The sequence below is a fragment of the Chelonia mydas genome, chromosome 1 (assembly GCF_015237465.2).
Source record: "Chelonia mydas isolate rCheMyd1 chromosome 1, rCheMyd1.pri.v2, whole genome shotgun sequence".
Classification (NCBI taxonomy): Eukaryota; Metazoa; Chordata; order Testudines; family Cheloniidae; genus Chelonia; species Chelonia mydas.
The window spans coordinates 214,901,501-214,926,624 of NC_057849.1; the positions used below are offsets into that span (position 1 = coordinate 214,901,501).

At 48.8% G+C, this 25,124-nt stretch overlaps 1 protein-coding gene across 1 annotated transcript in view; it reads right to left on the minus strand.

Annotated features, from left to right (window-relative positions):
* Nucleotides 1-25,124, minus strand: part of LOC102942807 (alpha-2-macroglobulin-like protein 1) — a 36,023-nt gene that overhangs the window by 3,029 nt on the left and 7,870 nt on the right. Inside the window, exons 10-31 of the mRNA XM_037912712.2 lie at nt 24,443-24,610; nt 23,741-23,971; nt 23,051-23,114; nt 22,468-22,613; nt 20,884-21,033; nt 20,100-20,216; nt 19,109-19,247; nt 14,934-15,057; nt 10,383-10,608; nt 10,111-10,237; nt 9,704-9,825; nt 9,045-9,099; nt 7,934-8,017; nt 6,597-6,773; nt 6,285-6,366; nt 5,661-5,817; nt 5,364-5,438; nt 4,642-4,804; nt 2,901-3,115; nt 2,370-2,585; nt 1,040-1,164; nt 387-477 (exon numbers count right to left, since the gene is read on the minus strand). Of these exons, the coding sequence (XP_037768640.2) occupies nt 387-477; nt 1,040-1,164; nt 2,370-2,585; nt 2,901-3,115; nt 4,642-4,804; nt 5,364-5,438; nt 5,661-5,817; nt 6,285-6,366; nt 6,597-6,773; nt 7,934-8,017; nt 9,045-9,099; nt 9,704-9,825; nt 10,111-10,237; nt 10,383-10,608; nt 14,934-15,057; nt 19,109-19,247; nt 20,100-20,216; nt 20,884-21,033; nt 22,468-22,613; nt 23,051-23,114; nt 23,741-23,971; nt 24,443-24,610 (3,054 nt within the window). The remainder of the gene's footprint in view (nt 1-386; nt 478-1,039; nt 1,165-2,369; nt 2,586-2,900; nt 3,116-4,641; nt 4,805-5,363; nt 5,439-5,660; nt 5,818-6,284; nt 6,367-6,596; nt 6,774-7,933; nt 8,018-9,044; nt 9,100-9,703; nt 9,826-10,110; nt 10,238-10,382; nt 10,609-14,933; nt 15,058-19,108; nt 19,248-20,099; nt 20,217-20,883; nt 21,034-22,467; nt 22,614-23,050; nt 23,115-23,740; nt 23,972-24,442; nt 24,611-25,124) is intronic.

A 25,124-nucleotide genomic window follows, 5' to 3' on the forward strand; every position in this document is an offset into this window, starting at 1 on the left:
AATTCCTTTTGAAATGTCCCCCCCACTAGGCCATGAGCAGCCTCCCTGTTGGCAACCCCTATAGCCAGAAAGTAGATGGACTCTTATTACCCCTCCCCTAGCCGGGCCCTCATCAGAGCTCTCACCCCTCATTAGGGCTGATCTCTCCACATGGTCGCTCAGCTCCTGTGAGATGAGGGACAGGGATCTGCTTGGGTCATTGGGACTGGGCTCCTTCTCAAGGCATGTGTCTGGGGTTCTACACCCAGCTTTGGGGTTTAAATGTCCGAGGGAGTCAGGGGGTGACATCATCCTGCCTCCTCCCCCTGGCTAAGCATAGATCCCACCAGCACTGACCGGATGGGACCCTTTCGCCATGCCCCCATTCTGCTCCCCAGGTGCCTTACTGATGTGCGGGAGCCTGAAGCAAGGCTGAATCCGGACAATAGGGAAACCTCCACGATCACCATGTTGGAAGTGACTCTGCTCCCGATGTAGCTGGGGCAGGGGGAAGAGAGGAAGGATGCAGATGGTCAAAGACCCCGTGAGCAGGGGCTAAATGAGGCTATAAATCTTCCTCCACCGCCTCCATACCCCATCTTTCCTCCTCATGCAGGCACCAGGCCCTGGATGGTCCCTTGGCATACACTGCTTGCTGTAGGAGGATGTTTAAGATGATTTCCCTGCTTTGAACAGACACAGGTCCCGTCCCCCCCCTCCCCGTTTCTCCCCCAGCAACTCCCCTCTCTGTATCTCCCCACAGCTTTCTCTCTCTAGGAGGATGTTAAAGGGGCACCTTTCCTTCCTCCTCCCACCACCAACAAGCAAGTCAACTCTAACCACAATTCATGGTTACAGCCTCTCCCAGAAGCACCTGGTCCCTTCCTTCCCCTTCCCTCACAGCTGCCAAATTCGTCCTCCACCCCTTCCTCTTCAAAACACGCAGTCCCTCCCTCCCAGCCACTAAACCCAACCAGCTCTCTGACACTCCCTCATCTGCTCGAGACAGGGGCTGCGTCCCAGGGCAGCGGTGCATACACAGGGGAAATCTTGGGGTCACCTGACATGGATGCGGACGGTGACGACGCGCATGTCACCCTTGGCGCAGTCGATCAGCTGCGTGGTGACGCGCAGAGAGAAGGTCACAGAGACCTGTGGGGGAGGCTCGTTGTACCTCAGCACGGTCTGCAGAGGAGAGAGACAGGCTGCTACAGAGAATTTTAGTTGGATCATCATTTGGCGATAAAGATTTAGTAGTTTCCTAGATTTTAGGGCCAGAAAGGGCCACTATGACCATCTCATCTTACATCCTGCATGACACAGGCCATAGAACCTCACCCAGTAATTGCTACAGCAAGCCCATGACTGCTGTTTGAGCTACAGCATGTCTCTGAGAAAGATAGCCAGTCTGGATTGAAAGACTGCCAGTGATGGAGAATCCATCCCATCCCTTCATAAATTGTTCCAATGTTTAATCACCCTCACTGGTAAAAATTTGCACCTGGTTTCTAAAGTGAATTTGACTAGCTTCAGCTTCTAGCCATTGCATCTTGTTATACCTTTGTCTGCTAGATAGAAGAGCCCTCTACTATCAGAAGTCTGCTGCCCACATGGGTACTTGTGGACTGTGATCAAGTCACCTCTTAGCCTCCTCTTGGATAAACTAAATAGATTGAGCTTCTTTAGTCTTTCATGGCAAAGGAAGGCTTTCTAGGCCACAGGTCATTCTTGTAGCTCTTTTTTGAACCTGCTCCAATTTGTCAACATCCTTTTTAAAACTGACAAGATTTGGACCATTTTTACTAAGACCTGCCCATATCCTCACCAGTAAGTCCTCATGGATCAGAGTGAACCCAACTCATCGCTTGGGTTCCCTGATCACATTTCATGCTCTTCCACTGGCTCTAGTTACTGCTCAGATCCTTAAACCCCAGACACAACAACTACATAAACCACACATGGGGAGCTGGGCTAAACCCTGATGTTTCAGTCCCAGGAACACAGGCCTCTAGCACAAGAGCTATAGGAGATCTCACCTCGTACAGCTGGGACTTGGGTTCTTCTCCTTTAGGGGCAAACATCACACCTACACACAATCTCCAGTTCCCCTAGCACCCTGGGAGCAGTGTGAGACCAGCCATCCTCATGTTTACCCACATTTTGTCACAGGATCACCCTTGGGGTGCAGGGGTACAGCAGTGGGGATGGGGATGGTAAGGAAAGCTGCTGTTAGTCAGCCCTCCATGTGCCTGAGCATCCCCCGGGACCTGGCTGCTGAGTAAGCAAGGGAAATGGCTCTCTTTGACCATGACAATGTGTTTTGTGGATCAGGCCCTGCAAGAGGGGCACCCATGGGGGCTACATCCCTCCCCATGGAAGGGGCGTCTCACCTGGGCATAGACGCAGCCGCTGCCCTGGGCCTGCACTGAGAACTCCCCGGGGATTTCTGTTAGCAGCGCTTGCTGCAGGAGCAGCCGGTTCTTGTGGGTGACCTGGAACTTCCTCTCAAAGCTCCCCCTGGACTTCACTATCACCTCCAAGTCTCCCTTCTCGCTGTACGTCAGGGCCGCGTATTTGGCCAAAGCCTGCAGGGCAACCACCGTGTCCTGGGGAGAGAGAGACAGTCATCTCACTGTTTGTATGTGAGACAGAAAGGGGTGCTCTTTGGAGCCAGAAGTGTGAAACACTCAGAACAGTGGGATCTCAGCAATTGAGGGCACTGAAATCAGGATTCACCACTTCAGTGTACCCCTACACTCCAGGGCACTAGCTCCAGGATTCATCTTCCCAGTCCCTGCACCCAGAGGTATGCACACCCCAGAGCACTGATAACTGTCATATTCCCACAGCCGCAACGCAGAGACTCCATCTCCAGTGGGATCACGGCTCATCACCTCCCTCAGCCGTCAGGCCTGTGTTACCTGCGTGGAGGCGAAGCCACCATAGGCGTTCTGCTGCTTGGTGAGCCAGGCCACAATGCCCGAGGCTGTGCCAACGTCAGCCCCAGTGACGTTCAGCTTGGAGAGCAGGGCCAGGAGCACGTAGGACGTCAGCTCCACGTCCACCGACTGGGGCTGGGACCACACACCAGCACTAGGTGGCAGGGAGGGGGCCTGGCTCCAGTGAATCTGCCCTCCTGGGAAAGGGGGAATAAAACAGGAGGCTGTTGAGAGAGAAATCCTCAGGCCTTGGATGAGGTAAGAGTTGCTATGGGGTAAATGTGACCCAATCAGCCAAACCCTTCACTCTAGTTCCCATAGAGGGGGAGGGTCCCACTGCCTGGGGTGGCACAGAACACTGGGAAAATACCTCTCAACTACCTGGGTTGCTGTGTGACAAACCCATCACTGCATATTACACCAGAAGGACCCAAGTTCCTAGGTAAATACCTTGCACATCAAATACCTGCAGTTACACACATTGCTAGGTAAATACACCAAAACTACCTACACAAGAGGCTACCCAGATTGCTGGGGAAATGGCCACTACCCAGAGTGCAAGGTGGACAGCCACCCAGGCCGCCAGATAAATGCCCCCCACGCAGCCACACAGATGAGTAACGAATATGATTCTTGTAGCTTGTTCCCTACCCAGTTCCTCTGCCTGGCATATCACAGCCCCGCACACGCTGGACCAGATTTTCAAAGAACTCAACTTCCATTTAGGCACCTAAATAAGGGTTTACTCCCAAAAGAGCCCAGCACTTCACTCTGATAAATTGGGAATATGTCTGTACAACTTACGAATTCTGCTTGATATTGTGAAGTTGTATTATGAAATACTGCTGCATCATGAACACCTATACGTATGTGGATCTACCACTGCTGACAGGACCTGTTCAGGTATGCAGCAGACAGGGACAGTGGGGAATACTTAGATCGCACACAGGTTAAGCTTAAAAGCAGCTGCATCCTTAGAAAACCAGTTTTAGCTTTCCCTTCTGAATGCAGGTAGGAAGGCAGGAGCAGTAGAAAGTTACCCAAAAGACAGAACAAAGGGTGGGATTTACATAGTGGGACACACAGGAACAGAGGGAGCCAGACTGGAAGTGTGTGGCAAGAGAGGGCAAGGTCACCCAGAAGCTGACTCCATGAGGGAGAGAGGTCACCCACCATGTAACAGCCTGCCTGACTCAGGTGACAGCCTGCCTTCCTCCCTGGCCACTGATGGTCCCTAAGGACAGCGAAGGGAAGGGTGAGACATTACAGAAAGCGATGGCCATTATTACAGTTCCAGATGTTTATTGTTTTTTATGATCTGTACTTTACTGTTCAGGCTCTGTAAGCTTAAAATGCCCTGGGGACCCAGGAAACCCGAGGCTTGGATTCCCCTCACAGCAGTTCGGTAGGTGGCTCAGAAGGGCACATCCAGCCAGATCCATGAGGCTCCCATTGTGATGCTTGCGGCCAGATTTTCAAAGAGCTCAGCTCCCAACAGACTAGATGCTTTTGAAAATTTGGTCAAATGCTTTGTTGCATAAATGGAAGCTGGGCTCTTTCAAAAGATCTGAACAATAATGTCCAGTCACCGCCCAGGTTGGGGGGCCCAGACACAGGCCAGGGGTGGGAGGAGTTGGGGTGCAAGACACATGCTCTGATCTGTCGCATTATCCCTGGCATGCCCCATCTCTGTGTGTCAGTCAATGCTGTGCAGTCCTGGTACCTGTTCTGATGGCTTTTTGGTCTAGTTTAGTGAGCAGCTCTTGTGTGCGCTGGTTGTCCTGGGCCAGAGCAAAGGCGTAGGCCAGCAGTGCCTGCGTGTAGGTGCTAGTAACGTTGGGGAGGGCACTAATGAGGCAGCTCAAGGCCTTGTTCACCACGGTGCTCTGTGGGGGGAGAAAGTACACACTGGCAATGGCTGCACAGTCATACAATCATGCACACGTGTGGGAGTACGTACACACAGGCAGGCTGACACACAGAGGTACAAGTGCACACGGGTTGATATGCAAAGGCATATGCTGGCACCTGGGACAATCCTCACGCTGCTTTACCTGGGTACACATTGGTACCCCTCCACAAATAGCCACCAAATTCCAGGTCAATGCCTTGTACCTCCGCTGGGACTCTACTGGGATGTTAGTGTGATTAAAAGCAACAGGACTCCATCCACATGAGCTCCCTCCCAGTGATGTGCTCCCCATAGGGCACTGCGAGCTTTTCCCAGCAGTGCCCTCCCTGTGGAGTGGTTGGACTTCTCTCCCTACCCCAGCAGTGCCCTCCTCTTGACTGCAGGTGCTAACTCCTCCCCCGAGGAGTGCCTTGCCCATGCCCACCCCAGCAAGGCATGCAGGTGAGTGAAGTGCCAGCACTGAGCTCTCAGCTCTGCAGGACTCAGGGTGTCCAGAGAGCAGGAGTGGCACATGGAAGGGCCCTAATACTCACATTCAGTGCCTCCCCTATCTCCAGATGTGCTGCAGTGATGTAGGCAGCCAGCGGCACCTCCCCATCCACGCCGCCCTGCAAGAAGCACAAACACCCAGAGCTAGGAGAGGGGCTCAAGCAGGATGGGGACCAGTGTCCTCCCCTCCAGCCCTATAAAGGCCCCTGAATCCCCTCCCTCCCCTGAACTGAAAACCCCCCAAGGCAGAGAGGGACGAAGTGTCAAGGAAGCCCAGCTGAGTCAAGCCCCATGACTGCCAGTGGAGTTCTGCGCGGGGCCGGCAGGCGCCACATCATTACCTTCATGGCTGTGTGGAAGAGCTTCCCCACGCTCCTGAAGCAGCCACTGGGCAACTGGTAAATCTGCAGCCAGCTCAGTGCATCCCGGATGTTCCTGTCATCTAAGAAGATGTATGGCCTGGCCTGGCCAAAGCACTTGGCCACAAACGCTGTCAGCCTAGGGGTGGGGGGAGAGAGCGTGGAAGAGGGGGACGAGGAGAGGGAGAGGACGGAGACAGAGTGAATGAGAAATGTGGATAAAAGAGAGGGAGAGAGGAAGGAAGAAAGAGAATGCAAGAGGCAAAGGAGTGAGTGAGGAAGAGGGAGCAGCAGGAGGAGGAGGTCAGTCCTTGGTCAGAGCACCCCTCCCCCATTGTTGTGTCATGTGCTCAGTCCCATTTCTCTGCCCAGTTACTGTCCTCTATCACAGAGGCGGCTGCATTCCCATGGCTTGTCTGAGGCACTATGGGCCTATCATGAAGTAGGGGGGCATGTACAATTCACAGCATGACATATAATCTTATATAATCTTCCCCATGCAGCGCTGGGAAGAATCCTGAGGGGTCAGTGACTACCCAATTCCCCCAGTTCATAGGCTCCCGGCTCCCAGACTTCAGGGAATGAGAGAGCTACCCCAGAACTTACCAGGTGTTACCTTCCTGGTCTATGGTACCAAATGCGCTGTAGGAGCCATCATGGTGTTTATAGAGCAGCTGCCTCTGGTACCCTGGAGAGCAGTGCAGAAAATTATACTGTCACCCACCAGTGCCAGGGAGAGGACATTTACAGAGTGGTCACTGAGTGGGGGTAATGAAGTGTTTATAAGATCATTGTTACAGGTATTTACATGGGTGCCAGACAGAGGAATGGATTTGAACAGGGTAGGTGCAGGAGAGGGGCTATGGGCATGGCCGGTGCCAGATTGGACACTAGTGGAGCTGGGCTCAGGATACTTGCCACTGCGCAGGAATCCCGTCGCCCTCTCCCTGATCTCCGGGGTCAGCTGCCCCGTCTTCTCCAGATACTGCAGCACGTAGATGATGGGGGCGAACAGCACCATGTTCTGCTCCCCGCAGCCACTGGGCATCTGCACCAGCCGGTCCAGGTTCTGCAGCGCCGTCCCCATGATGTCACCTGCCGGGGTGGGACAAAGCAGAGAGAAACCCAGATGGTGCTACAGGGATAAATCCTGATTGGCTGAGAGGCAGGGAGGTTAGTTCTCCTGTTGGAATGTTCCATTATAGCATGGAAGGGTGACTGGACAGCAAGTGTGAAAAGTCAGGACAGGGGGTGGGGGTGGAGGGTAATAGGAGCTTAAATAAGAAAAAGACCCCAAAATTGGGACTGTCCCTATAAAATCGGGACATCTGGTCACCCTACCCTATAGCATGGTGATGGTAGCCCCATCCCCTGGTGGAGTTGCAGCCTGAAGTATGGGGGTGGAGATGTTGTTCTGACCCTGGTGAAACCTTCCGTTAAGGGGTATTTTCCTTTCCTTGGGAGGACTCCATTGCTGCACGGGGTCTTTCCACCCCATAGAATATTCTATTACAGTGAAGGTTTATTTTTACCCTGGGAAAGGGAATGCTCCATTGCACTGGGGGTTATTTTCTCCTCCCACTGCAAATACTCTCAGAGGGCGGGTTGTTTCACATTCCTGATAGAACATTCCATTGTGTGCATGCGTGCGGGGGGTTATTTTACCATTAAAGCAATTTAGGGGCGGGGCGGTATTTTCCCTCTCAGGTAGAGCATTCTTTTATAAGGAGGGTCTTTTCCCACCTCCCTGTTGGACTATTCCATTATAACAAGAGGTGGGTCCTCTCACTGGTGGAATGGTCCATTAGATGGGGGGAGGGCAAGGTTCCCTTCCCAGCATTCAGCGCCTGGGGTGGGATCAGAACGCGGAAGCTCAGTGTCTGTAATTCGGACTTTACTGGAACCTGTCAGGGCTGACACACCAGGGAGAGGAGATGGGGGGGGAGGGGGGATCCAGGCCTTTCCTCCTGCAATCCTCTGCGGGCAGCGGCTGCTGTTTTTGGTCACTGCCAGAGGCTCCCACAAGCAGAACAGCCTCTCTCCTGCTGGGTATTTTGGTGCATCCAGTCCCAGCTGGAACCTGGAAACGCCGCCATGGAAATGGGAGGAAAATGGCCTGGACTTTGTCAAACATCAGTGGAAGTTTTGGTGGTTCACGGTTTGGGCTTCCCCAGGGCCATACTCAGAGACGTAGGGTTTGGATCAGAGTCAGTTCAGAGTCCCCTGCCCACGGCGCCCAGGGCCAAATTCCTTACCCATGACAGAGATGGTGGCTCTCGCTGAACCTTCGACCACGTCCGGGGGCAGCTCCAGGGACACAGAATCCTGCGCTGGAGTTACTGAGACCCAGGTGTCAAACAGGAAGAGAATCAGAAAAATTGGCCTCCAGAATCCCCAGAAAACTCTCCCACTAGAGGCAGCTGTGCTCCCGCATCTCACGTACCCCGTCTCGGAACTTCCAGCCGACCCCACAGACCCCCTCTCTGCTCTCCTCCCTGCCCCTTCCACTCACCTAGCCCTCACTTCTCTCTTCCTCCACTTTATTTCCCCCACTGTGGGTGCAAGAGCCTTCTCCCCTGCCGCCCACACTGTCCAGAGCAACCTCCCTGATTCTTCCTGCTTCAGTTACTCCATCACAGTTCAAACCTCAGAGGTAAAGGCATGTTTAGTCTATTTACCTGGACCTCTAGATCTCTCTAACTCTGCTAATGGCCTTGTCATAAACCATGGAAAACATGGAGATGGGAACCGAGCTCTGAAATCCCCTCCTGTCCATCCTCTAGGGGCCAATGCAGGACTGTTCCCTATAGACTGGATCAGTCCAGAGCTGTATCTATGCTATATTTAGTTGCCTAAGGGAAGGAGCTTTCTCCCTTACGCTAGCAGAAAGGACATTTATATTATAGGCTCAGTCCTGCTGTACTTATTCAGAGGGAGCTCCCATTGCCTTTCAAATTGGAATCAACTTATATAGCTTGGCCAAGATGACAAAGCAGCAGACATGATCTCTGTCTATGAAAACCCAGGAATTGGTTAGCAAGGGGCCTCAGAAGGGGTAAGTCTGGTGAAAGGGAGACATTTGAGTCTGGATATGAGGAAGCATTCCTTGCAGTGAGACAGTGGAAATGTGACCCCCATGGGTGACTGCCCCATTACTTCAATCATTTAAAGCTACGACTGTACAAAACCCTGAAGAACAAGGAACAATCCTGCACTGGGCCCTGCACAGACAAGGTGTGATCTTACCTACCTCCTTCAGATAAAACACAAAGGCTGCTCCTGAGCCAACTTTCCCAGGGCAACAGAGCCCCCCTACCCACCTGCACCTGCTTATGTCCCTTTTTCCCATCTGAGCAGCCCACCTACCTCCTTTAGGGCAAAGCAAGGAGCTGTGAGCCTTCTCCACAAGAACTCCCTCTGGCTATTGGGGAGGAGACAGCAGCATTGGGGACCAGAGAGGAGGTGGAAGGAGGAGAGACATAGGGTTACAAATAGGTTATGAACCACATGTGTTTTCATGGCAGGCTTATGTGAGAAGCCCTCCTTTTCAGACATCTGTCTGGTTTCTTGCTCCATGCAATTCAAGGACCTCAGAGCTCCTGACAAGGCTGATTCCCAGGCGAGGGGCCTCTGCAGTAGGGCCTACGTGAGGGGCTGCATTCCGTTATCCCAGCATCTCAGATGGGGCATAGAGGAGGCAGAATCAATGGACACAAGGCAAGCCCTGATGCCAGGGCATGAGGGGGATAAGGTTGCCCGCAGAAGTGGGCACAAAGGGATCGAGGTTGGCATAAAGTAGAGGTAACCTCCTTCAGAAGCATGAAGCATGTCCTTTGATCCTTATTGGAGGGACCCAGCTAGACCCCGGCTCAGGCCTACAGATGCCAGTTAGTTCCCCTAAATAAGAGGGGGCAATTTCAGACCCCAAACTTCACCCCACTGAGTATGGGGGCTGAGCAAAACATGATTTCAGATGTCCTCCCCTTTAGCTCTGAGAAAAGAGCTTAGTCCAGTCCCAAACTGACCTGGACTAGAAGGGGTTTGATCAGTGTATCTGTCCGTCCTCTCTCTGGTACAACTGGTACCTCCCCTCCACAGAGATCTTTGGTGGCCAGGGCCTCTGTGCTAAGGGTGATGTTCACCGACCCTAAAAACAATAGAAGACAGATTGTCCAGCAGCCATCCCCTGTGGAAAACACCCTCCATTACTTCTATAGATGTCACCTACCAGAGACAATGAATGGAACCAGTGGCCTAGAGATGAATGGCGCTTTGTCCCATTCCTGATCTTGCCAGTGCCCCTGACCTGAGGCTAGGTGGCAACTGATGCCCTAAAGCGAAAGGCTACATACTCCATTCTTCTATCCAGTGCAATCTGCACTGAAGTCCAGTAATTGGCACAATTGCCCCCTCATCCCGCCATGCTCCTCACCTAGTTGTTTAGCTGTGACTCTCCAATGAAATGTCCTGGCTTCATTGGCACACAAGCAGCTGGTGTAGACGCAACCCTCACATGGCTCCAACTGGAAGTTTGGGGACTCAGCCAGGGCCACTTTGATCTAAGGGACAGCAGTGGGTGCAAACAGTCCAGGAGATGATGAGCAACATGCTATCCCCACCTGCTCCCAGAGTGAGTCAGGGACCAAGGTGACTTCTCACCCACCCTGACCCCTCACTCCTTACAGAGCCACCAGCAGGACTCACCTTGATGCACTGCAGCAGGTAGTTGTAGACAGTAGCTTTCAGGGTGAAAGTCTCTCCCCGGATCACAGAGTATGGCAGTGTGGGCTCTACAAAGAAAGGCTTGAAAGCCAGGAGGCTCGTGGTTGGGGCAAGTCCAAAGCCCACCTCTGATGTGCAGAATGCCCCCGCTTTCCACTCAGTGATGGTGTCAGGCACCGTGACTGGGACATCCCTGTTTCCAGTGGGACTGAGAGAAAAACCATGCAGAAATAAAATCCTTTACTAGAAGGCACCAGCTGGTCATGTCTCAAGAAGGCATAGAGACCTTATTCCCAAAGCACCCAATCCAATGACTGCAATCAGAACAACCTGAACTATTGGGCCTTTGAAATCTGGATCCAAACCCACATCCCCAGTTTTGTGGCTTGAGCCCATCTCTGTTCTTCACTCATACCATAGACAGAATTTTCAAAAACTCACTGTTCAATTGTGTTAGACACATCAGTAAATAATCCAATCCTGCAAAATACTAAATACCCTCAACTTCCATTGAAGTCAACTTGGAGTCAATTGTAGATGACCTTTGAATCTCTAAATTCCCCACCTAGCCTTGTAGAGCTCCGAGCTGGAACTTTCACTGTTAAAATTTCTGACAGGAATAATTCTGGCCCCTGATTATTAATGAGTCAGACTGGCTTTAGTTAGGGCGAGGGTACCCTGCCTCAGGTGCTCACAGCAACAGAACAAGATTCTGCCACTAGCCAGAGAGATTTCATTAATAATGATGCCTGGCACTTTTCACAGACAGCATTCACCACCTGTGGATCTAAAAGCCTTTTTACAAACATAGGTGAATATTATTACTCCTACTTCACAGGTGAGGAAACCGAGGAACAGAGAGGTGAAGTGACTTGCCCAAGGGCAGGGAGAGTTAGTGGAAGAGCCAAGCAATAGAATCAAAGTCTCGTGACTCCCACTCCTGTGTGCTAGGAAGACAGTTAAAATGTGAGGGCACGTTAGAGGCCTATCCTGTCCTGTCCTGTCGAGTTTATGTAGGGTTACCAGGTGTCCGGTTTTTGACCCAAATGCCCTGTTGAAAAGGGACCCTGGCGGCTCCTGTCAGCACTGCAGCGGGGCTAAGGCAGGCTCCCTGCCTGCCATGGCTCCGCGCAGCTCCCGGAAGCGGCCAGCAAGTCCAGCTCCTAGGTGGCTTGCCACCCAGTCACTCATCCTCCAGCTGAACCGCCACTTATGGCTTCTAGCCCCAGCCAGGCCACTACTTCTGGCTGTGAAGAATGAAGGGCGAGCACCGCGTCCAAGAGGAACTCGGAGGGAGGCAGCCAGTGCTGCACAGCCCCCCTTGTGGCCAGTCCACCCTGGCAGTGAGGATCCTGCGGAGACCCAGCACTGCAAGCCACAGTGACACCGCCCATGAGCAGCACTAGGCATGGGGTGGGGAGGCAAAGCATTTGTGCCCTCCCAGCTGGATATTTACCAGCCTGAGCCTTCCTGCGCTGGAGGCTGGTGTTGGACTCCCCTCAGGCCATGCACAGGAATCCCTGCTCTGGCTGAGCCTCTCCATGCAGCCAGCCGGAGCACACCACAGCACTGGAGCAGTGCGCCAGCATTTGTGTCAGCAGACTGCAAGTCAGAACTCAGAGTCGGTGCTAGCCCATTGGGGGCCCACCGGAGCCGCCTGAGATAAGCACCATCCGGCCAGAGCCCACACCCACTACCCCAGCCCTGAGCCCCCTCCCAGAGCCCGCACCTCCTCCTACACACCAACCCCCTGCCCCAGCCCTGAGCCCCTCCTCCCCACACTCCAAACCCCTCAACTCCAGCCCAGAGCCCCCTCCTTCACCTCAAACCCCTCATCTCTGACCCCACACCAGAGCCCGCACCCCCAGCCAAAGACCTCACCCTCTCCCGCACCCCAGCCCCCTGCCCCAGCCCAGTGAAAGTGAATAAGGGTGGGGGAGAGCGAGCCATGGAGGAAGGGGGAATTGAGTGAGCAGGGGTGGGACCTCAGAGAAGGGACGGGGCAGTGGGTGGGGTCCTGGAGAAGGAACAGGGCTGAGGTGTTCAGTTTTGTGCTATTAGAAAGTTGGCAGCCCTAAATCTATGCCAAGTTTACAACACATAGTAGTAGTGATTCTGCACTGAATGAGTGTAGCTGAGTTAGTGGATGACATCACAGTGACTATTAAGACAATAACCCTATGCTTCATCACAGAAGAGAAAATCACCTGCCAATAGATAACTAGATTTACATCTCCAGCAGTAGGAAATGAGAAGCAAGAGAAAGACCAAGAATCATGCCAAATCAACCTGATCTCCTTCTTTGAGAAAGTAACAGATTTTTTAGACAAAGGAAATGCAGTGGATCTAATTTACCTAGATTTTAGTAAGGCTTTTGATACCGTGCCACATGGGGAATTATTAGTTAAATTGGATAAGATGGGGATCAATAGGAAAATTGAAAGGTGGATAAGGAATTGGTTAAAGGGGAGACTACAACGGATCCTACTGAAAGGTGAACTGTCAGGCTGGAGGGAGGTTACCAGTGGAGTTCCTCAAGGATCGGTTTTGGGACCAATCTTATTTAATCTTTTTATTACTGACCTTGGCACAAAAAGTGGGAGTCTGCTAATAAAGTTTGCGGATGATACAAAGCTGGGAGGTATTGCCAATTTAGAGAAGGACAGGGATATCCTACAGGAGGATCTGGATGACCTAGTAAACTGGAGTAATAGTAATAGGATGAAATTTAATAGTGAGAAGTGTAAGGTCATGCATTTAGGGATTAATAACAAGAATTTTAGTTATAAGCTAGGGACGCATCAATTAGAAGTAACGGAGGAGGAAAAGGACCTTGGAGTATTGGTTGATCATAGGATGACTATGAGCTGCCAATGTGATATGGCCGTGAAAAAAGCTAATGCGGTCTTGGGATTCATCAGGAGAGGTATTTCCAGTAGGGATAAGGAGGTTTTAGTACCGTTATACAAGGCACTGGTGAGACCTCACCTGGAATACTGTGTGCAGTTCTGGTTTCCCATGTTTAAGAAGGATGAATTCAAACTGGAACAGGTACAGAGAAGGGCTACTAGGATGATCCGAGGAATGGAAAACCTGTCTTATGAAAGGAGACTCAAGGAGCTTGGCTTGTTTAGCCTAACTAAAAGAAGGTTGAGGGGAGATATGATTGCTCCATATAAATATATCAGAGGGATAAATATCGGAGAGGGAGAGGAATTATTTAAGCTCAGTACCAATGTGGACACAAGAACAAATGAATATAAACTGGCCACCAGGAAATTTAGACTAGAAATTAGACGAAGGTTTCTAACCATCAGAGGAGTGAAGTTTTGGAATAGCCTTCCAAGGGAAGCAGTGGGGGCAAAAGATCTATCTGGCTTTAAGATTAAACTCGATAAGTTTATGGAGGAGATGGTATGATGGGATAACATGGTTTTGGTAATTAAATATTCATGGTAAATAGGCCCAATGGCCTGTGATGGGATATTAGATGGGGTGGGATCCGAGTTACCCAGGAAAGAATTTTCTGTAGTATCTGGCTGATGAATCTTGCCCATATGCTCAGGGTTTAGCTGATCGCCATATTTGGGGTCGGGAAGGAATTTTCCTCCAGGGCAGATTGGAAGAGGCCCTGGAGGTTTTTCGCCTTCCTCTGTAGCATGGGGCACGGGTCACTTGCTGGAGGATTCTCTGCTCCTTGAAGTCTTTAAACTATGATTTGAGGACTTCAATAGCACAGATATAGGTGTGAGGTTTTTTGCAGGAGTGGTGGGTGAAATTCTGTGGCCTGCGTTGTGCAGGAGGTCAGACTAGACGATCATAATGGTCCCTTCTGACCTAAATATCTATGAATCTATGACAGGGTAGACCCGTTGAGTTGACCCTAGAGAATCAATTTTTGCCAGAGATGTGTATAATGAGAATGTTATATGGACTAAGTAAATAACAGGGATGTCTTCTATGAGGACAATGGGTGGACAGGATGGATTTAGAGGCAGCTGCCCCAGAGCAGGCAGGGTAAGCAGAACCTGGGCCCTATTTCTCAGTGATCTGAACAGAACCCAGACTGAGACACAAAGGAAAACAAAAAAGAATTGTACAAGTTATACAGAATAGCTCTGTTAGCTCATCCTGTCCATCTGTGGGGGCTAATGCAGGACAGATCCTAGAGGGCTAAAACAGGCTGCTCTCAGCAGTGGGATAGTATAATATTGTACTCTTATACCAAACAAACATCATAATGCTACAACAGGTTTGTTTCTCTGCATTCATACATCACTAGCCTCCAGTGAATGGATTCAAGCTCTTATGATCATTGACATCTAACAAAAGAAAACTGACTGAAATTTCAGCCACCAAACCCTATTTCTGTCAGTCTGGTAGTTAAAGGACCTACAGCATATTCATCTGAACATTTTCTTAGGTGTGCGACTCAGCAATTTCCCCCACTTTTGTAAAACACTAGAATCCGACTGGATCTTTGGTTATCCAGGATCATGCTAACATGATCAAATTTGGCACTGCTCTACTTACCCAACCGAAAACAAATCCCACATCCAGGTTTCTGGGAAATACTTGCGAACTTTCTCCTCAACTGGAGGTGCAGGTGGAGAAATGATGGTCCTAGGTGCTGTTGTTGTGAGACTCACAAGGAACGCTAGAGGTTACAAAAGAGAGGTTACTTACTCTGTGTAGTAACTAGTTCTTTAATAGGTGCGGCCTTAGGACTCAACTTTGGGTTGTGCGTTCGCCTCATGTTCCTTCGACTGGAGATTTTCGTTAGCAGTGTTTGTTCACTACCTCGTGCCCCATACCAAGGCTATATAGAGCTGCGCAGGTGAACCATCCTCACTTCCTTCTCTACCAAAAAGTCTCAAAGAGGAAACTCCAAAGCAGAGGGGCAGGAGGGCAGGTATTGGAGCACCCACAGGGACACATGTTTCAAAGAACTAAATTTATTGCACAGGGTGAGTCATCTCTCCTCTTTCTTTGAGTAGTGCCTCAATCAGTGCTCCCCTTCAGGTGACTCCTGAGTCGTATCCCCACAGGGAGAAGGAAGCCACGGAATGGAGCCCAGAACTGAAGAGAGAACCGCTTTTCCATCTGCAGCATCGGATCTAGAGACAAGTAATTTTAACTTGTTCTTTCCCTATTTTAGCCTCAGATCTTACCTCATTTTCACTGGTGATCACTGTGTTAGATGTCCAATTTCTACTCACCTTTTTGGTGAAAACTGAAACAAAAAAGGCATTTAGCACTTCCACCACCCCCACATTTTCTGTTGTTATTTTTCCCCCCTCGTTGAGTAACGGGTCTACCCTGTCCTTGGTCTTTTTCTTGCTTCTAATGTATTTGTAGAGTGTTTTCTTGTTATCCTTTATGTCTCTAGCTAGTTTAATCTCATTTTATGCTTTGGTTTTTATTTTGTCCCCACATGCTTGTGTTGTTTTTTATATTCATCCTTCATAATTTGATGTAGTTTCCACTTTTTGTAGGACTCTTTTTTGAGCTTCAGATCATTGAAGATCTCCTGGTTAAGCCAGGGTGGTCTCTTGCCTTACTTTCTATCTATCCTACACAGTGGGATAGTTTACTCTTGTGCTCTAATAATGACTCTTTGAAAAACTGCCAACCGTCTCAAACTGTTTTCCCCTTAGACTTGCTTACCATGGGTCTTACCTACCAACTCCCTGAGTTTCCTAAGTCTGCTCTCTCAAAATACGTTATCTATTCTGCTGCTTTCCCTCCTAGCATTCCTTAGAATCATGAATTCTACCATTTCTTGATCACTTTTACCTAAGCTGCCTTCCACTTTCAAATTCTCAACCAGTTCCTCCCTACTTCTCAGAATCAAATCTAGAACAGCCTCTTCCCTAGTTGCTTTCTCCACCTCTGAAATAAAAAATTGTCTCTAATACATTCCAAGAACTTGTTGGATAATCTATGCCCTGCTATATTATTTTCCCAACAGATATCTTGGTAGTTGAAGTCCCCCATCACCACCAAGTCCTGTGCTTTGGATGATTTTGTTAGTTGTTTAAAAAAACCTTCATCCACATCTTCTTCCTGGTTAGAGGTCTATAGTTGACTTCTATTATGACATCACCCTTCTTTTTTACACTTTTATCCTTACCCAGAGACTTTCAACAAGTTTGTCTCTTATTGGAGACAAGCCACTCCTATGGTGGCTTGAAACTGTTCCCTTTGGTCTGAGGGAAAGTGCTGAAGTAAAGATATTAATTTTGTATAGTTCATGTAATTATATTTCACCATGAGTGCCTGGTAATTCACAATACGGAATTTTAGGGTTGCAGATAAATAGGAATTTCTCCCTAAAAGGTCCAAAGCACTTCTGGTCTTTGTCAAACGCGGCTGACTTATTATGATATTTATCCTGCTCATTCACTGGTCCATCACCAGAGAATTAGGAGGGCAGTGGGAGAATAGGAATTCAGAGCCCTTATTGAGCACATAATATTTTTTATCATCCCTTTGCATGTTGGTGGTATGGTCACTTGAGTATGCCAAATCATTTTTGTAGGATTGAGAAGGGCTTCATTGACAGGGCTGTCAACTCTGGTTGGAGTTGCTGAACAAAGAATGTTGAGCAACTTGTGCTGCAATTCTTTGACCTCCTTGAGAGAGATCTGTAGGGAGCCTGACACCCTTTTTATGAACTTCTGGAATTGCGAAAAATTATCAGCCATTGACGGAGGAGGAGACATTACCACCTCATCAAGTGAAGAAGATGAGATGGTAGTTTGGGGGATAGCCTCTTTGTCTGCCCTAGCCTCCTGTTCCTCAAATGTCTCCTTCTGTTGAGATATGTTCTGGGGAGGGGAAGATGGTATCTCCCTATCATCTGGTGGGTGGCCTCAGGGTCCTGGAGAATTGTTGGCAGTAAGCACCCCAGGGATCTCAATATGGCCACAGGGGCCTATGCAGGAGAGGGGGTGGAATCCAAGGTTGTTCCCAACAGCCACAATGTCTTCCCTAAAATTCATCTCTCTGTGTCTCTTCAGGTATCAGAGAAGGGGTTCTCGTGTGGATAAGTAGGAGAGCCCTGGACTGATATCAAAGATACTGAAGGAAGGTCCCCATCATCATCTTCTTTATCCAGTGGAGGACTTCCCACGGAAAAGCGTGGTGAGTCAGATAGTACTGAGGATGTATGTGGGTTCAGAGACCACAGAAGTCTCAGTACTGAGAAGCGCTCAGTGCCCATAAGCTCTGTAGACTCCAGTTCATCTGCCATAGATAAGTCCTTTGAGTACCTAAATTCTTGCAGTACTGAATGGTGTGGCAGTACCAATGCAGCACTCTGACTGTCTCTAGCTCTAGACAGTACCAAGGATTTTGTGCACTCCAAGGTGGGCACCAACAAAGACAGAGGCTGAGCTTTGTGAGGTACCGATGAACCCATCAGGGTAAAGCTATGTCCGATGGTACCATTCTTCTTTGTATGGAATACCTGTCTTCTCCGGATGGTACCAAAGCTCTCTTGGAGCCATGTTTGCTCTCAGATAAGCTATAGGGTTTCCTGGCCCTGCGAGTACAGGAGGAACTCTTCGCTTCTACGGTACTGGGTTGCGACATCAAACTTCTGATGTGGTCGAGCTACTGGGAGAGTGAGGTCTTTTGGAAGCAGACTCCTCAAGAAGGGAGTCAGAGCTCATTTTTCTGGGACTTCTAGAGGTCTCTAGAGATATTCCCTTCCTAGGAGAGTGTTGAGCCAATGCTGAAGACATGCTAGATCTGCCTGGAGAATGTTGTACAGTGGGGTTCTCCTGACTGGGCTCTGAAGTGGGGCAGAGGGAACGCTTCATCACAAGAACCTGCAACTTGATTTGCTGTTTTTTTCTTGCCCTGGATTTGGGGGCTAAACAGGTGTTATAGTTCTGTGGTACGTGCGACTCTTCAAGGCAGCAGATGCACTTCAAGGAGCCATCACAAACTGGGATGGTCTCCCAGCAAGTGGGGCAGCATTTAAACCCCCATAAACCAGGCATGCCCTAGTGAGGAAGGCAAGCCTCCCGTAAGAGAGGGGAGAGGAGAAACAATCCTCAAAATAACAAGCTAAGCTAAACTTGCTAACTAATAAACTAGACTAAACTAAAAACTAGGTACAACATCTAGCCAAGTCATGCTCCGGGTGGACACACTAAAGCTCCATCTCAGGCCGAGGCGGTTGAGAAGGAACTGAGGGCAGTTTGCCTGCTCAGCACTATATAGCTTCAGGGCAGGGCACGAGGTAATAATGAAAGGTGCCTGCACGGATCAAACAGACCCCGTTATCAAAATCTCTGATTGAAGGCGTGTGGGGCACACACATACCTGAAGTGGAGCAGCCATAGGGACACTATTTAAAAAAGATTCAATTACTATAGGAACCTCAGAACCACATTCAGAGTAGATGAGTCTTCTATTTGGCTCAGACACACAAAGTGTGGATGTCAGCTAATCAGATGACAGACATGTCTTAAACAACAGTCAGTTCACTGACATTTCAGGGGGATCAACCCCTCAGTCACAGAGAGCCCAGAAAGCAAGTTCAGGGCAAAGCAACATTTTGTCTCTCTGTTTTCCGCTATCACTTGCAATCACAGCATGGACTGCTTACCTTGAACTCTGTGCTGGTTTCAGCTATAAGACTGAGCCCTCCAGTGAGAAGTAAGAGGAGACAGAAAGAATAGCTAGCAAGCGCTCACTTGTGAGAAATGTAGGTCTGATTAGCACGGAGACCGTGCTCTCCAACTCAGTCACCACTGTTGTTGTCATAGCCACAGTAGTTGTGCACTCTCTCGGCTTCTTGATATAGGTGTTGGACATGATTTTCAAGCCCATTTCCTGAAGAAAGAAAGAAAGAAAGAAAGAAAGAAAGAAAGAAAGAAAGAAAGAAAGAAAGAAAGAAAGAAAGAAAGAAAGAAAGAAAGAAAGAAAGAAAGAAAGAAAGAAAGAAAGAAAAAGAAAGAAAAAGAAAGAAAGAAAGAAAGAAAGAAAGAAAGAAAGAAAGAAAATGCTGAGAATTTAGATATCAGAAACCCATCCTTCCCTTTCCCTCTATCAGCTGCCCTTTGTCCCTCAGGCTGCTCATCTCCCTTATAAAGCAAGGACCCAGTTTTCCCTCTGCTATATGATATGAATCTCTCACTTTGATTCAAGTGGGAATTACTCATATCCCACAGCAGTGAGACAATGAAGCCTCTTGAGTTGATTTATCAGGCCTGACTCACTCAGTGCAAGTTTATTTTTCTTCAAAATCTATAGGGCCTATGTGGAAACAGCAGTGTTCCTATTGGACATCTTTCCCATATACATCTCTTATAAGTGGGTTCCTCAATGCACAACAAGACTGTTTCCTGTTGACCACTAATGTCAGATGCCCTCAGCAAACTGCCCAGTGAGGCATCAGTGCTGAATTGGCCATCTAATTGTAGGCATTCTAAACCACTAACCCACAGAGAATGAAGACCTTAAGTAAAACTCTTTCCTACTGACTGATTATGTTTGGAGCCCTGAACCATCCCAACAATGGGATATCAATGTACAATAACTAAATTTCCTATTGGTCACTAATATCAGGTGACTCATCCAGCTAATCAATGGAATATCAATGATTACTAGAGCTGTTTCCTAATAATCTATAATGTCAGAGACCCTGCTCCACCTAGCCAATGAGGAAGAAACAAAGATCATTACTCTGAACACCATAAACACGTCAGGCTGGGGAGGTTCTCGAGACCAGCATAAGAAGTCATCTTCAGACACTTGGTAAGGGTATCCACCACGAAAAATATGGGGGAACAGCCCATAGATCTGGGAAAATCAAGAAAGAGAAAAAAATACCAGTCAGTGGAAAGATGAACCAACATACACCTTTCCTAACACACCAGAGATCTGTCTGAATGGTTGTTCCATGCTATCAAGTATGGAAAGCTTAGACCCAACCTATGAGATAGACTCTCCAAACAGGCTCTCAGTCACGCTTCTCCATTTCTCCTATTTTCTTCTTGGAGAGGCAACATAGTCTGGTGTACTGAGCATGAGGCTGGGAGACAGGAACTAATCCTGGATTTAGTAATGTGCACTGTGTGCAGACCAATGAATTATGAAGTTTGTTTACCAAAGAATGCTGCTACATGGCTGGCGATCATGTAATCGTCAAAAGCATCGGTGGCTTATTAAGATCAACAACTGAATATCCAGACAGACCACCTTAAGGGCCTAGCAAAAAATGGATCCCGGTGGCCTTCCGTCTGTCCCTTTGGGATTGATGATGACTCTGTGACCTTGAGAAAGTCACTTCCCCTGCCTGTGCTGCACATTCCCTGTCTGCACAACAGGGATAATGCTACTATCTCCCTTCATGGAGCACTCTGAGTGCCTTGGAAGGACAGCACTGTATAGATGCAATGTAGTCGTCTTATTCTCTCTCGCTCGCTTGCTCTTCCTTTCACACAGACAGACTGACAGAGTAATTTACCATGGAGTTGCTCAGTTCTCTCTCTGGCCTCATCAGTAGGACACTCTGATCCACGGCTCGGACAGCGCACAGGGATCTGGGAGCTGCCTGCAGCCGGAGACTGACCTCAGATCCAGGGAGGGCCTCATCCTCTGAGAACCCTATCTTCACCTTGAAGGGCACAAGGGGAAAGAACATAAGAGGGGAGGGGAGAAAGGCAGAGAGAGAGTCCCCTCTGCTGATCAGCCTGCAAAGTCACTAGAGCACAGAGGAGCCCCACATAATCCAGGTGAAGGTAGTCCCCTACGATTCACCTCAGGGAAGCCAGTTGCTTCAGGAGAGAATGAAGCAGCTATGGGAGCAGATGACCCATGAGATGGGACTCTGAAGGGAAGGACAACTGAGGAGTAAGGACAATTGGAGAGTAGGGGAAACATGCAACTAGAGACACCTAAAGAGCAGAACACAGCAGCACAGTCTTCTGAGAGAACATCAATCCAGTGCTCTTCTCAACACACAATCTCATCTCTAAATACCAGGTCAGATTCAAAGGACTCAGTCCTTCTCTTCAAACCCTCCATGAGACTATCCCAGGTTTCCTAAAGCAGTGGCTCTCAACCTTTCCAGACTACTGTACCCCTTTCAGGAGTCTGATTTGTCTTGCGTACCGCTAAGTTTCACCTTATTTAAAAACTACTTGCTTACAAAATCAGACATAAAAATACGGAAGTGTCACAGCACACTAATACTGAAAAAATGCTTACTTTATAATTTTTATCATATAATTATAAATTAAATCAATTGGAATACAAATATTGTACTTACATTGCAGTGTATAGCATATAGAGCAGTATGAAGAAGTCATTGTCTGTATGAAATTTTAGTTTGTACTGACTTCGCTAGTGCTTTTCATAGATTCATATATATTTAGGTCAGAAGGGACCATTATGATCATCTAGTCTGACCTCCTGCACAACGCAGGCCACAGAATCTCACCCACCCACTCCTGCAAAAAACCTCTCACCTATGTCTGAGCTATTGAAGTCCTCAAATCGTGGTTTAAAGACTTCAAGACAGACTTTTCATGTAGCCTGTTGTAAAACTAGGCAAATATCTAGATGAGTTGATGTAACCCCTGGAAGACCTCTGCATGCCCCCGGTGGGTACATGTACCCCTGGTTGAGAATCACTGTCCTAAAGCACTTGCTCACCTTGCCTGATCATAGTTCCCCATGACAGCTAGGCTCCTGTGGAATAATGAAGCTGTCAGTCCTCAGGAGTGAGACTTGTGTGTGCAGGACACAGGGCTCTCTCAACTTGTGGTTGAGGAACTTGATTCCAGAAGTCACTAGAATGTTCATAGATCTCAGACTTTTCCGAGCAGAGGGTAAAACCCTCTTCTTCAGCTACCCTTCCCCTAAGTGCCTCACCCAAAACCATACATTGAAATACAGGTCCCTATATTCCCAGTGAATCATTACTCCAGCCACTCAGTTACACCCAGCCACCCATATTTATCTACTCCTCACACCCTCATAACCTTCTGGCATTCCTTTCCCAGATGTACACACCCATGAACCCAGAGCTCTCAGCCATGAGTCCTACCTCATTTTTGAAGCACATGGAGACCCTGAAGGGGGCACTATCAGCTATGATTCCTCCAGTGGGGAAGATGACATAAACTACAATGGTAGGAGCTGGGGCGTAGTCGGAGGTGAAGACCAGAGGGATGAAGAAAGTGCCCGTCATCACTGGATGGGGGAGGAGGGGTTGGAGAGAAAGAAAGAGGAAAAGAAGGGTATGTTTCCACTACCAAATGTACCAAGATCTTCCCTTTTTGCCATCACTCTTCCTCTGCCATTTTGCTCCCTTTCTCCCTGCTTTTGTCGCATGGAATCGGGTCACTCAGAACCAAGGAGATTTCCAGAGAAGCCCATGAAACAATCAGTGTCCTCATGGACTCCTCAAGCTCTGACCTGCCATTATAGATCAGCCAGAGGATCTCCCTGTCTCTATCCATCACCTGAGGGGGCTGAGAGCTTCAGCTCGTTGGATGTTAGCAGATGTCAGCCTTGCAAGGAGTGAGATTCCTAAAGTTACCCTACATGGCTTACATCATGGAGCAGAGCTTGTGGGGACACAGCACAGCACAGAATGATCACTGTGTAGAAGAGTTGCCTGCACTTACTCTTTGATGACCCAACCAAGAAAGTCTTCTGACCTGAAAGGACAATCCCCACTTTCCCAATGACCTAAAGGAGAAGAGAGAAAGAGTCATAAGAGAAGGGCTAGGAAATGCCAGAAATACGGTCAATAGCTTGACATCATTACGCAGACCAGACTCTCCATGGATGGCAACTTAGGGAGAATGAGACATAGAGCCTTTCACCCTCCATGGGACCAGCTACAATTGAGCCACTGGGTGCAGAGGGCTTAGGGGGATAAAGAGACTGGAATATGAAAACTTTTACCTGTCAGGCACCAGTTCTGATCTAGTCCAGGGTCAGTAGTGAGTGAAAGTCCTGCCCATTTGACAGCTGATCAATGGACTTCATTATTGAAATTACTTAAGTGGCCCTGTTCCTAATGGCACAGTTGCCACATTGAATAGAGGGAAACAATAAATAAATGGCCACTACACTGGACATCTTAGTTTAGAGACCAAGGACTGTTTGGGCCATGGATGTTGAACTTCCCTCTCCCCTCCGTAAAGGTGGTTTCTCAAATGCAGAGCTGAGGAACACTAGCAGGGAGGCAGAGTGTGTGTGTGTGCGCACATTCTCTGTTCTGTGCAACCAGGGCTTGAGTCTCTCGAGGTTTCTGATCCAGCATTTTTAACCCATCACCATCACCCCCTTACATTTCCCTAGCGACTCACATAATAGGAAAAATCCACACTCTTGGGACCATAACTCAAGTCTTTCTGGTAAATTCTGAAGTCCACCTGCACCCTCTCATTTTTGCCACAGGGCAGTGTTCCTGGCACACGTATGATCCTGAGGAAGCTCTTGGTGGTGGTGTACAATGGCTGTATGAAGTGGTAGGCATTCTGGTAATACACATTGACTGTCCCTGGCACATATACTGGGTCCTGAAGCAGGAATCTCCCCTGTTAGAAAATAAACAGTGAACTCTCTGGCTGAGTACATCAGATGAGAGAGATTCTGGAACTAGGGGGGGTCAAGATCCTAGACATGACTTAGAGATCCTAGGCTAAATTCATCCCCGGTGTAAATCCACTGGATTGAAAGGAGCTACACGACATACTAACTTGCTTGCACATACCTAGGCCAGTATGAGAAGCTCATGATTGGAACGGCAGCAGGTCATTGAGGAATGCCAGCAGTTATGTGAGGAGCCCAGGGCTAGCATAACTTGGATCCACAGTTTAGGAATAACGTACATGAAAGGAGCTGTTTGGTGGGAAGCCAAGAACTGGAATATCCAGAGGTGATGCAAGTCTGAAATACGGTTCTTCATTAGAACTGGTGGGGGTGGGGGGGAGATGCCTGCAGATGCCTGGTTCTGGAAAGTGGTATCTGACTTTCACAAATCATGAGATGGAGTCTTCCTCACTTACCTCCAAAGAGACCGAGACACCATTCCAAGCATTCGTGTTTAGCTCAAAGGAAGCGCTTCCAGAGTCATCTGTGATGTATGTCTTGTTAAACCGCAGCCTGGTGTAGCTTAGTATAAGGTAAACTGGTGTGTTATTCACTGCTTTGCCTTGGTGATCAACGATTTTAATCTGAGAATCACATGGGGAAGAGAGGAACACAAAGCAGTTTCATCAACGTATGGAATCTCCAGCTCCATCTCACCCAACTCGCCGTCAGTATCTCCCCGGGCAGAGAGAACACCCCAGTCGCCATCAGCGTTACCAGCACTGCTCTTAAGAGTCATCGTCTCCTTTATTGCCATATGAAGAGGCAGCACGCAGACTCATTAGAGGGTTACTTGGGAGCCTGGCCTACAGAATTCTATACTTTCAAATGTTTGGGGTGTCCTTGAGGTCTAACTCTGAATCCCCTGGATTTTTAGTCCTTGGGGCTTTTTTTTTTTTTTTTTTTAAGCAATTGACATTCTTGTACGGGGTTTGTATTTTTTACCGAATCCCTGATTTGTACCTCAGTTTTAACCCCACCTGAACCAAGTGTTTTGGCTGGGAATTAGTCTCTATGGCATCCGAGAGCTTGTGCTGGGGACAAAGCAGGGCAAGGAGACACAGCTGAGGATACAGTTGGGAGCACATTATTTCTGCT